The 12,348-nt window shown below is 41.8% G+C and overlaps 1 protein-coding gene across 2 annotated transcripts in view; it reads right to left on the bottom strand.

The window, feature by feature from the left end:
* SUZ12 (SUZ12 polycomb repressive complex 2 subunit) overlaps positions 1-11,601 on the bottom strand; it is a 39,280-nt gene extending 27,679 nt beyond the window's left edge. The window contains exons 1-4 of one of the 2 annotated variants that reach the window (XM_061615342.1): positions 10,927-11,579; positions 9,181-9,227; positions 9,032-9,096; positions 2,438-2,506 (exon numbers count right to left, since the gene is read on the bottom strand). In XM_061615342.1, coding sequence (XP_061471326.1) covers positions 2,438-2,506; positions 9,032-9,096; positions 9,181-9,227; positions 10,927-11,512 — 767 coding nt within the window. In that variant the 5' untranslated portion in view covers positions 11,513-11,579. Of the gene's footprint in view, positions 1-2,437; positions 2,507-9,031; positions 9,097-9,180; positions 9,228-10,926 lie in introns of both variants that reach the window. The other variant, XM_061615343.1, reaches the window with a different exon arrangement.
* Between the last annotated feature and the right edge of the window lie 747 nt (positions 11,602-12,348).

The raw sequence follows: 12,348 nt of genomic DNA, 5'->3' as shown, positions 1-12,348 counted from the left end.
CCTATTGAGGTCAGGTAGGTGCTCTTGGTATATTGTGTTAGGAACCTGCTGAAAACTGTCTTTCAGCAAGCCTACCCAGATATCAGGTTGTATCCAATGCTGTGTGGGCAGTTTTTTCCATCCTGGCAACCGAACTTCCCCTTGCTCTACTCCTCCCACCAATCTGTTCCAGAGATTCCCCCAACTCTCTGGAGCAGATTTTAAGGGTGGATGGGGGCTGCATGCAGGGAAGAGGAGAGGAAGGGGTTGCACAAGTGGAATGCCAGCACTGGCTGCAACCCATATAATTTAGTTATCTGTTTTTAAAGGTTTCACTGATTCTACCTTTGTTTTATCGATAATTATCACGTGTATACTTGTTTAAAGATTTATAGACTGCTTAAATAAAATAAATGGTAGCAGGGCCATATTTATTTTAACAAGTTCAAAATAGCTTGGTGTTGTGCTAAATTCAAGTTTTTAAACAAGGTCATGAAAGTGTAAACAAAGGCATTTAATTATTTTTCTTTATATCCCACCTTTCCAAAAAGTTTAAGGTGGCTGACAAAAATAAATACATACAATACAATCAAGATTCAAACAATACTTAATTACCTAAAAGCATCAGAGCAACAAAAACATTAAAACTTTAAGAATGGTCAATCAGGTGCACTAAAATCATTAACAAAGTAAAGATCTGCCTAAAAAGGAAGGTTTTAACATTGCAGTGGAAGACTAATCAGGGAAAGCAACAAGGCAGGTCTCTCTGGAAAGCGGGTTCGAAAGTGTTCCAAGACCACTGAAAACGCCTTCTCTCTGGTCCCAGGAGCACAAGGGCTCCTGCAGATGATTTTAATACTTGAACAGGCTCATAATGGAGAAAGTGACCCTTCTGGTCCCAAATCATACAAGGCTTTAAAAGTCCTAATCAGCACTTTGAATTGGGTCCAGAAAACAACTGGGAGCCAATTCATCTGTTTTAACAATGGTGTAAAATGCCCTTGAAAGCCATTTAACACCTTAGCCGCATATTTTGAACAAGTTTAATTCTGCAAACACTCTCCAAAGGCTTCCCCACGAAGATCATATGCAATGTGATCACCCTAACCAAATCTGCCTTTGAGGAATGGATCTAGGTAGCACATCAACTTAAACTGGGCAAAAACATCTTCTACCTCAGCTGTCAACTGGGAAGCCAGGGTCTAGGCTGGATCCAGAATTACTCCCAAACTATGAACCTGTGATTTCAAGGGGATACCTACTCTTCTAACAACTAGTATGATTATAATATAAATTATTGCTTTTTAAAGCAATTATTATCTTCGTTATTTAACTTATTCTTATCCACCATGTATAAATAAGATCAGATGGCCAGAACCTTAATTTCAGTTTTGTGTTTGAAGCCTCCATAAACTGATGGTAGACATCAGTTTTTCCAGTAGTTTTGCCTTTTTGTTTAGCAGTCTTGCAATTTGACTCTTTTAGAGATAAATCGGTCATCTGTTTTCTTCTTCAACCCCCCTCCCCCCAGATTGTCAAATACACAAAGTGACATAAAGTGTGCTGGTTGTATTTAAATTTCCAGTTAGATAGCAACCTTCGCTCCATGAAATGTCAGCATCTATTTGTCAACAATTTGCAATAAATTACATGGAGAATTCTACCATAACATATGTCAAACAACTTACAGGTATTTTTATACAGGTTTTCTGACAAAGGGTTGTATTCAATGTAGCACTCTAAGTTGAATGTTCTGTCAGAGCAAGGATTTTTCCTTTTGTAACTGAACATTCCCCCCCTCTCCTCTCCCAGCAGTCGCCCTACGTCAGTTCTGGGTTCCACCCAACCCTCCAGAGCAGATATGGTAATGGTGCAGGACATATGCTAGTGGAGAGGGGAGAAATCCCCTTGGCGCTAGTTGAAGACATTCCATTAGAGCAAGAATTAAACTGTCCAAGGTTCAGGATATTCACTGATCTCAATGCAACAATGGTCTTGAACAACAAGGGGTTGTGGCAACAAGCAACCTATAATAATAGAAGGGAAGGTACATTTCCATCCTAATCCACACAGTACAGAATAAATGGTGATTCAGCTACATAATGGAAATCAATGAAATTTCAAAAAAATACATTACTAGATCCAGTCTGCATGTTTAGTACCTATTTGGAAGAATGTGCACAGAAGCCTTCTATACACATCTCATGTTTTATTTCATCTGTGTTAAGAGCTAAATGTTATAGCACAAGTTTACCAGAGAACAAACAGACACCACACACAATACCTCCAGCAGAATTAGTTTGTAGATATTTTATTATGGGAGCAGATGTAAATTATTCTCAGAATTTCATTATAATTCATGTCATACTTCTGCATGACTTCTACTGACATAGAAAATATTTAGTCCTATTTGAAACACTGTTACTGAAACATTATCAGTGCATAAAATTAATTTTACCTTTGCAAGTCGTGTTCTCCCTTTGTTTTCTCTACTTTCGTCAGCATCCCGTCTACTCTGAATGTTTTCCTGTAATAAAAGTTTGTTTTTGAAATTTCACTGATCTCCATTATGTTGTAAGCTTTGTTTTATAAAGATTTCTTCCAATACCTTTTTGTAGACCTAGAAAAGTCCCAGGTACCCAAAATTGTGACATCTTTCACAACATAGCACAGAATGCTGCTGTCTTGTGTGGTGTTAATCCTTAAATATTTCAAGTGTTTTTCAGCCATGGCTATTTTCAAAATGTTTCAGTATTTTATTCATTTATTTACTACATGTATACCCTGCCTTTCTTGTTCACGAAACCCAGGGCGGCTTACATATGGTTCCCAGGCGGCCTCCCATCCAGGCACTGACCAGACCTGACCCTGCTTAGCTTTAAGCAGGGAGCTGGCCTTATGTGCCTTCAGACCACAGCATGTTGACACAAAGGCATCATGATTTGAGTTCTACAATTTGAATTTAGAATTGCTATTTGTTTTGTGGGAGGTCAACTGAATATTAGCCACATACATTCCTCACACTAAAAATATTCAGGCTTAGTAGTCTACTGGTGCCATTATATGACTAGCCCTTTACTGGACATTAGGTATAGTACAGCACAAGAAGGACCCAATAAGTGTTAGCCAGATGTATTTCTCCATGGAGATAACTAAACAAAATTGCTTCATTGTTCACATCAGCCTGCCAAACAGTAAAACAGAATTAAGAATTGAGATATGCTGGTTTCCTATCAAATGGATCTTTAAATGTTTCACTGGATTGCACTGGATTTGTCAAGCCGTAGTACTTTCATTTCTCAAGTTGTGAATGATTGAGAAATTAAAGTTGGTAATTAGAAAGTACTTTAATCTGCGACTGTAGATATATCAAATATAAATACTTTGAGAAAACGTTTATATAACATCCAAGTTACTCATGGAGCTGCCATCAACCTACTTTTTAAGAAACATTATGAGAAATTTCAAATAAGGCCTAACTACAATTGGTAAAGTGAAGGACCAAAGTAAAAAAGCAACAGCAGCACAAGTCCTTTATAGGGTTGAGATTTCATAACTTTGTAAATAATTTATTCAAATAGAAACATGAAAATATCTCTATGCAAAACAATCCACTCCAAAATGAGTACCACATATTCCAAAGTCATCCAGGCAGGTAGCCCTCTTGCATTCAGAAAACCAGCAATTGTAGTTGCAGCATTTTGATGCTTTTCTAAAAACTGATTATGCATTAAGCCAAGCAATTTTACTTTACATCCTATAAAAATTATCATTAAAAATATTTTAGAACACATAGAAATTGTGCCTCTAATAATTCAATGTAAAAAACATTGTATTTTGGTGCCTTTGCAGCTCAAGGCTTTAAAAAAATAGTTTATGAATTGTTTACTCTTGCAGCCCTTTACCGTGAAACTGCGGGGAACTGCTGCTACAGATTTGTGAAGTACTTTGTTGTTGTTGTTTTGAGGAGTATGTCTGTAAGGCCAGGCTGATGGGGCCCTGTTATTGAACATATGTATGGCAAGAAGAGGTTTGGGATAGTGAAGAACATGCCTGGTAATGGGAAAGTAAGATAGCACACAATTCTCTCTCCTCACCTCTGACCCCTCTTCCTCCGGTCCTGATAACTCAGGTAGCCTTGCCAGCAATCCAGTGAGTCTTTAAATGTTGTTGATGAATGCAAGGTCAGTGATCACAAAAACAACACTCATCCAGGATTTTATTCTGGATGAGAAAGTGGACCTGTTGTATATTACCAAGATCTGGTTGGGGGAGGGGGTGCAAATCTCTCTTGGTTCTTCCCACTAGGTTGGTTGATACAGCAGCAGCCTGAACTGCATGAACACATGGGGGTGTCACCCTGGTCGTTGGAATCCATCCTTTTCAAGGAGCTTTGTCCAGCACTCTGCTAAGCTTCCTGTGTTTGTACTTAAAACTGGCTTTATGAGGCACGATAGGGATTCTGTTGGTAAACTGTCCACACTTTTGCCCAATGATCTCCCTGCCTCAACTACTAGAGGTGGTGTTGGGAGAACCCTTGGCTTATCTTGAAATACTTCAACATGCACACCAGGGCTGCATTGTCAACTGCAGATCAGGAATTCATCATCACCATCAAAACCCTGGGTCTGTCTTAGGTTATCTCTGACCTAGATTTGGTCTTCTGCTCTGGGCAGGAAGAGAGTGAACTGCGTAGTGGCACTGGATGTGGTTCCTTTTCATGAACAGATTACTACCTAGTTAGTTTTAGACTACGAACGTCCTCTGACCTCAACACAAGGACAGCCTATTGGAATGGCCTATCCTTGGAGGCTTATGAATCCGGATGGTCTCCTGATGTCTCTGGAGGATTTCATTACTAATATGATTAGCATTCCTATTGCCATCCTGGGGTATGACTGGAATGTGGAAATTGTCTAGGCTCTCAAAGCACCTAAGAGTGATCCTCTGCTCTCCCACAGAGTCAAACTTTCTCCTTGGTTTATGAGTAGTTGGGGGTGGTGAAATTAGTAAAGCAGTGACCAGAGCGGAAATGGGAGAAGACTCAGGCTGATTCCAAATGCTCATAGGTTCCATTTTAGGGCCCAGTCTCTTTCTCTGTCATGATCTCTTCCATTCAGTGCCATCACTGGGGCTGTTCCAGGTTAAGCACCTTGTTACATCCTGGCCAAGGGGGCAAAAAGGATCAGACTTCTGACATGCTACCCAGTTTGTAAGACATATTGGAGACAAAATCATCACATCCACTCTTAGATGACATGCTTATTTTAAAGCCAGCCCTGATTGGCACTATGTTTCCATGTCATCATTTTGGTAAGAATACTTTTCAGTTTGCACAATTTGGACACGATTCTTGAAACTGGAACACCCATCATTTGTACGCTTGATCTCTTGTCCATCCTGGCTTGTAAAATCAGTCAGAACAGGGTTTGGTTGCAGAGGTAGTTTCACAGGACTTAAGAAAATAACTGTGAAGCCCCTCTTGCAAATACTGTTGCATAATCCCGCAATATGAATGACTTTTGCCTTGTTTCTAATCTGCAATTTGATTAAAATATTTAATCACATTGTGGTAAACAAGCTGCAGGTTTTCTTGAATAATACTTGTTAGGATTTTTTTCTAATTCGATTTCCAGCCTGATTTAGGAAACAAACTTCCTTGGTTGCCCTGATGTTGGACAGGCAAAGTGTGATCCGGTTGATTCTTCTGGACCTTGGAGACACTTTTGATACAATCTACCATGGCATAATTCTGGGCTACCTACTTGGGATAGGGCTGAGAGGCAGTGTACTGTGGCGGCTTCAGACTTCTCTCTATGGTAAGTTCCAGGAAGTGCTGCTGTGCCCCATAACATTTGCCTTACGATGTGCCACAGGGTTCCATTTATTCCCATGTTTAAAATCTACATGAAGCTGCTGGCTGAGGTTGTCTAGAGGTATGGCTGTGGGTGTTTATCCAGATGACACCCAGTTCTACCTTTAGCTTCTACTGTCCAATCCCAGGAAGATAAGTGCTCTAGACTAGTGCTTTGGAGCAATTTTGGCTTGGGCATGGATGAAAAATCCAGGCAAAACAAAGGTACTGTTGTTAATCCAGGCAAAACAAAGGTACTGTTACTTGGAGGATCTGGCAGTGCTAAGGAACGTGTCAGCCTTGTTTGGATGGGGTTACAACTGCCGCTGAAGCAGCAGGTTTACAGCTTGCAAGTGCTCCTAGATCCAGTACTCAGCTGAGATGCACAGGTAGGAGTGTTGGCCAGTAGCATCTTTCACTAACCCCATGTGGTATACCAGCTATACTCTTCCCTGCAGAGGTTGGACCTAAGCCTCAAATAATTTAGCCACATTCGGGCTGGACTACTGTAACACAATCTACGTAAAGCTGCCCCTGAAGACAGTCCAGAAACTTCAATTGGTTCAGAACACAGCTCCCAGCAATTCAGCAACGGCCAGGAGGTCAGAGGTCATCACTCTGATCCTTTATCAACTGCACTGGTTACCAATTTGTTTCCAAACTCAATTCAAGATTGGCTTGGCTTTGATTTTTGAAGTCCTAGATAGTGAGGCCATGAATCACCATCTCCTGTATGAATCTGCTCAAGAACTCTGTTCCACAACAGAAGGCTTCCTCTAGATTCCATAATGAAAGGCCCTCATGTGTTCCCATGTCATCTGAAGTATGGTGAGCGAGCACAAGAGTGGGACTTCTCAGCTGTGGCTCTTCTACAGAAGTGTGGCATGGCCCCCTCATATCCTGCCTTTTGGTTACTGGTGAAGAAAATTTTATTTCAGCACGCATTCTTCTAATTTGGCCTCTTCGTTTCAACTACTGGTTTTTACCACTTCATTGTTTGTATTTTACAATTTGTAGTTGTGAGCTGCCGTGAGTACACTTCAGTATAAAAGACAGAAAAATAATTTGAACCAAATAATTTTACTTCTTGCAAAATAGTTGACAGCCATAAACAACAATCATTCACCTACAATAGAGTTCCTACCTGTATCACCTTATTTCGCAATTCTCATTACTGTGTTTGCAAATTAGTATTTTTTTATGAACACCTCAAGGAGTTATAAGCTTTAACACATTTTAATAGCCGATCCAAACTAGCCATTTATGTCACATAAATGGAAGAGATAGCGAACGTCTCTCATTTATAAAAGCTTCACTTCCTGGCTTCTTGGATGCAATTTCTTGCCAAATGTTTAAAGATTAAAGGTAAAAATCTAGGCCATTTTATAGACTAGAGTACGATTTTCACCAATGCTTTCAACCAATTAGCTGCAGCAGTAGAAAGGAATATACATAATGGAAGCATTTGCACATGACAGTAAGCTATGACTTACTATGCACAGGAGAATAGCACCTGCTTTGCTCCTTCTCACTCATGCTGGGAGGATAAAACCATGTTACATCCAAATCGGAGATCATGGTTTATTATGCTCAAGCAATCTACAAGCAGCAAGCCAAGAACAAACCTTGGCTTATTAACATGGCTTTTTAAAAGTAGGGGAAACAAACCATGACCCTTTGTTAGGAATGCTAGGTTTGTTTCTTCCAAGCAGGCATGTGAAAGAGTGAAGCAGACACAGTTCATTCATACAGGGCAACCCATGGTTTATGGCTTACCATGACATGCAAACATAGCAAAGTCATCTTTCTTCAGTACACTGCAGACAAATATAAGCAAAGTACAGGTGATGCAGTAAAAAAAAATCTTCATTTACAATCTGCAGCAGCAGGCTCCAATACTTTAAATGGCTAAATGTAAGATACTGTTGGAGAAAAAAATAGATTTGGTCTGAGAAATTATATTAGCATGGAGTAGCCAGTGCTCTTTCAATACCAGATATACAAGAAAAAGAAGATATACAAGGGAAAAAACTACATGCAAGTATTCCGCATCATCCAGTAGCAGCAATGACTACTAGAGTACTAAACATGATAAGTTCTTTGATGAAATATCCCAGAATCAGAATACGATCAAGGCTTTATTGCTTTGCCTGCACTAACACCCTACAGCACACAAACTCAATTCTTACAAATATCCAACAATATTCTAAGGTGTTCACTGAACTTTACTCCACTATAGTCTTATGACTAATTAAACCTTTTTACATTAAATGTGTTGATATCTATTTTAATAGTTCACAGCAGCTCTATATGTTTAAGGATTAATTCCCACCGTAGCTCCCTTTTCTATGCCATTCCTTCAAACAGTGTAGGTCTTACATTTTAATCCCTGTTATGTTCTTTCCATCTTCTGATGTATGTTACGTGTATCTTGTTGACTCAGTGTTTTGTACCACTAGTTCCATTCAAGTGGAGTTACAAATTTAATCTTTGTAGCTTATCTCAGATAAAAACATTATGTTGCAAGGGACTCAAAGATAAAGGCAGTTTTAATTATTTTTAAGTGTATTAGTATTTCAAGTTCCCGATTGTTAAACCCACTGTGAGAGCTCAAATATGAACAGTTGGTTAGTAATACCTTTTTTTTTTTACCTTGCCGGGCATTGGCTATAAATACTTTATACCAAGACGTTTAAGATAAAAGTATTAGCCACACTGACCTGAAGAGCAGCATTATGACTTACGATGTAGTAGCAAAAGCAGTAACAGCTAAATGGCATGCACTATTCCACATTAATTAGCAAACACTCTTAATTACTTATGTATATCAAATTTTATGCTTATTTTGATCTGCGCAATCTTTAACATCTTTGCTAGCAAACAGCTGATATTTTTCATTGCTAAGCATCAAGAAAGCAAATCTCCAAACACCTGCCACTTCCAACCTCATACTGCAAACCAAACCAAACCAAACCGCAATTTAAGACAAATACGTTACAATGTTAAGCCTCTCTTACATAAACGCATGCTGTGCAGTCATTAAGTTCATTTTCAACTGAATATTGCCAAATGAATTTTGGTGCCAATTTCAGAGAGTTACCATTCATACAATACATGGACAGTTCCACAATATTATCTCATTTGATGCAGAGGGGATGACTTTACCATATTAAATAAACATTTTTAATATCCAGTTACCTTTTTATGTTTGTTCGGGAGTTTCTGTGGGACATATAAGTAAGAGTTCTGTGCAAGAATATTGGCTGCAACAGAAAAGGAAAAAAGTCAATTCAACATTGCCATGAGAGGTTCTATAAAACTAAAGACAAAGATTAACAATTACTCACAGCTATAAGATTGCGGGTACGTAGGAATCTGTATATTTGTGTTGGTTCTGTGAGAGAAAGTAAAGCAATCTTTTATAAAGCAATCAATTTGACACTTGACTAGTTTTTCCATAAGCATAACAGATTTGAATATGCAACATCATCCACTCACATCAAACATGTTTATTATATAAATACCTGGACTGTAATGAGGTGAGTGGGAACTTTCAAGTAGTAATCTAGTAACTACCAACTACAACAAAAAAACTGTTACTGTGCGACACCCCAGCTACCATTGGTAAATGTGGCTCTATGTATTAGGCAATAAAACACCCTGAACATACAACATTAAGACCAATAACTTAATTAAAAATACTTTTATGAAGATGGAGGTTTATGTTACTGACACTTAAAAAACCAAGGGAAGCTACTTTATTAGCAAAGCCTCTATGAAAAACAGTATTTACAGAGAGAGAAAAATCCACAGTGGAGCAGGGGGGACACAGAATGAATATTCAGATGCTTACACAAGAAGTATGCTTGTCAACCTACAACTTTCTACAAAACCTCTGAAAAAAATCTAACCATGTTAGGAGAAAACTTCTCAAATACTTGGAAAATTGACTTCTAAGAACTAAGAAAGTCACCAGACAATGTCATTTGTTTTCCACTCCCATGCAAGTTAAATCTAATCCAATAAACTATATCAGAGGTTTACCATTCACAACCTCCATTCACAACCTCATTTTACAAGCAAGTTCTTTTGTCATTAGAATCAGAAGAAATTTTAAATATTCTAAGGGCAACTGGGTTTTTTAAACTGTTTTGTCCCGTTAGATCAAAATTACTGGAACTCAGCCTGTTAAGTTTAAGAACTAGTCAACCAAATGGGAAAATCAGCTAAAAAATTTTCTACGCATCCAGTGATTTTGCAAGGCCAACAAACACTGGATCTGGGCACTCTTCATTAGGAATTGGGCCTAATTTGTGGCCACAAGTTTCCTTCACACATTCTCCATTACTTATTCTAAACCACAGTTGTCCACACCTTCATTCTTTATGATGCAATCTTAAATGGTAAGTCTGAAATTTGTACTAAGCAGTTAAGTAGAATAAGCCACCTTGGCCCAATTTTTAACTTCCTAAACCTTAGGCAACCTGTCTAACCCTCTATGCCTCCCTTAACTGTTCTTATAGTTGACAAAATCTCAACTTTGGAAGTTTTATTTTGTAGAACGAGGACAGTCATTAAATCGCTTTCCGATGGTGTCTTTATTCCTATTTCCGAAGAAGTTCTCAAGGGTAGAGTCGAAGACACATCAAACAACATGGTATCAGCTTACATCCTCAGCGCTCTCTCTCGAGCCCCAAAACATAATCCTACAGAGAGGAGCAAACTGACTGCCCCCGAAAAGCTCAGAGGTGGGCGTGTGTGGCATTGCCTCATTAATGTAACAATTAATGAAGCACGGATTTCCCTATGGGCACCCCTGGGACTGACAACCCTGACAGAAGAGCAACAGAGCCGCCGCCCCCTCCCCAGCAAACAACAACAACAGCAACACCTCCCGCCGAAGGACCTGAGGAAGCCTCACATCGCGGGCACACGGGAAAAAGAAGGCAGCCCCGCCGTCCCATATAGAACGGCCGACACTGTTTCCTCCCCGCCTAGCACGCCTCGATTCGGGCATGCAGCGGCAGCGGGAGGAGCGGGGAGTTGTTACTTTCGACCCTCGCTCGCTCCCCACCCCAACACCCCAAGCTCACTCTCGAAGGCCTGAAGGAAGAGCTCGTGGTCGGCCTGGATCTGCTCCATCTTCGGCTTTTTCACCGGGGGAAGGGCCGCCGCCGAAGCAGCCGCCGCTGAGGACGCCGAGGAACCCCCGCCGCCGCCGCTGCCGCCAGAATAACCGCTGCTGCCGCCACCTCCGCCGACAGCGCCACCGGATTTACCGCCCGGCGCGGCGGCTGAGGTAGAGCCGCCAAATCCACCGGCAGCACCTCCGCTCGTGGCAGTGGCAGCGACGGCGCCTCCCACTCCGCTAGGAGCAGCCGAGCTGGGCCCCGCGCCGCCTCCGTGCTTTTGGGGAGCCATGAGGGCCTTTCCGCCGGAGCGGGGGCGGGAGCGTGGCGACACGGGGATCGGCAGCGAGCAGGGGAGGGAGATAAGGACCAGAGATGAGCAAGGTGAGGAGATGAGGAAGTGAAGGCGCTTGAACTCCTCGAAGTCCCCCTCGCTCCGTCTCCTCAAGCGCCCTCTCTGTCCAGCCAAACCCGACGGCGCCGCCGCCGCCGCTGCCGCCCCCACCGCCGTGCGCCCATTGGCTCCCGCAATGGCGCCGCGCCGGATCATTGGGCACTGGAGATCCCGCCCAGGCGTGACGGCAGAATGATTCTGCAAGAGTTTGGTTGGACCGCGCGCTTCTCCGCTGGGAGCTTTCCTTCCCCCCTCCCCCTTCTTCTTCCTTTGAACTGAATTCGCGGGAAAGCGAAGCTGCTCCTTCCCCCTCCCCCCACGCTTTCACCGCTGCGGTGCATGACGGGAAAGGGCTAGGCTAGGTTGTCGTTGAACCAACGTCTCACGTCTAATTACAGAGGTCGCTCCAAATTGCCAGTCCGTGTTTTCTGGAATGCTCTCCCTATTAAAGCCCGAGTTTGAGCGCACTGAACCTATATGTCTGTGGGCGCCTGTGATTACGCGATAGTGACGCTATGTCCACACGTGCTGCGGAGTAAGATGTCGGTTACCATCTTTGAACGCTGGCATACGGAACACACCCAGCCCGGGAAAAATTGTACCCCATCCTTCCCTGACCTGGGCCATTCCAGATGTTTTGGGCTACAGCTCTCATTAGCCCCAACCTGCACTAAGGAAGGCTGTTTTGGTCCATGGGGTGGTGGTGCTTTTCTGTTTGCATGGTATAGGGGAACATTCTAGAAAGTCACTGCTCCACAGTTCTATGGGTAGACTAGATCTAAATGGTGGAACCTGACTCTTTCTTTTGAGGGGAAAGCGTGAGGTACCCTAATCTCGGACTCATCCTAATTTGCCAGGCTGAATCCTAGAGCCTATCTGCCCCAGAATGTTCTGATATAATAGTGGTTGATACTGGGTGAGAGATTCGTGTTAAGCTGCTCATAAATGGCAGAGTGAGAGTCTGTTGGTTGAGAGAGGGGAAGCGAGTGGGC

This window comes from Rhineura floridana, chromosome 3, assembly GCF_030035675.1.
Source record: "Rhineura floridana isolate rRhiFlo1 chromosome 3, rRhiFlo1.hap2, whole genome shotgun sequence".
In the NCBI taxonomy this organism is placed as follows: domain Eukaryota; kingdom Metazoa; phylum Chordata; class Lepidosauria; order Squamata; family Rhineuridae; genus Rhineura; species Rhineura floridana.
This window is presented reverse-complemented; position numbering and strand designations above follow the sequence as displayed.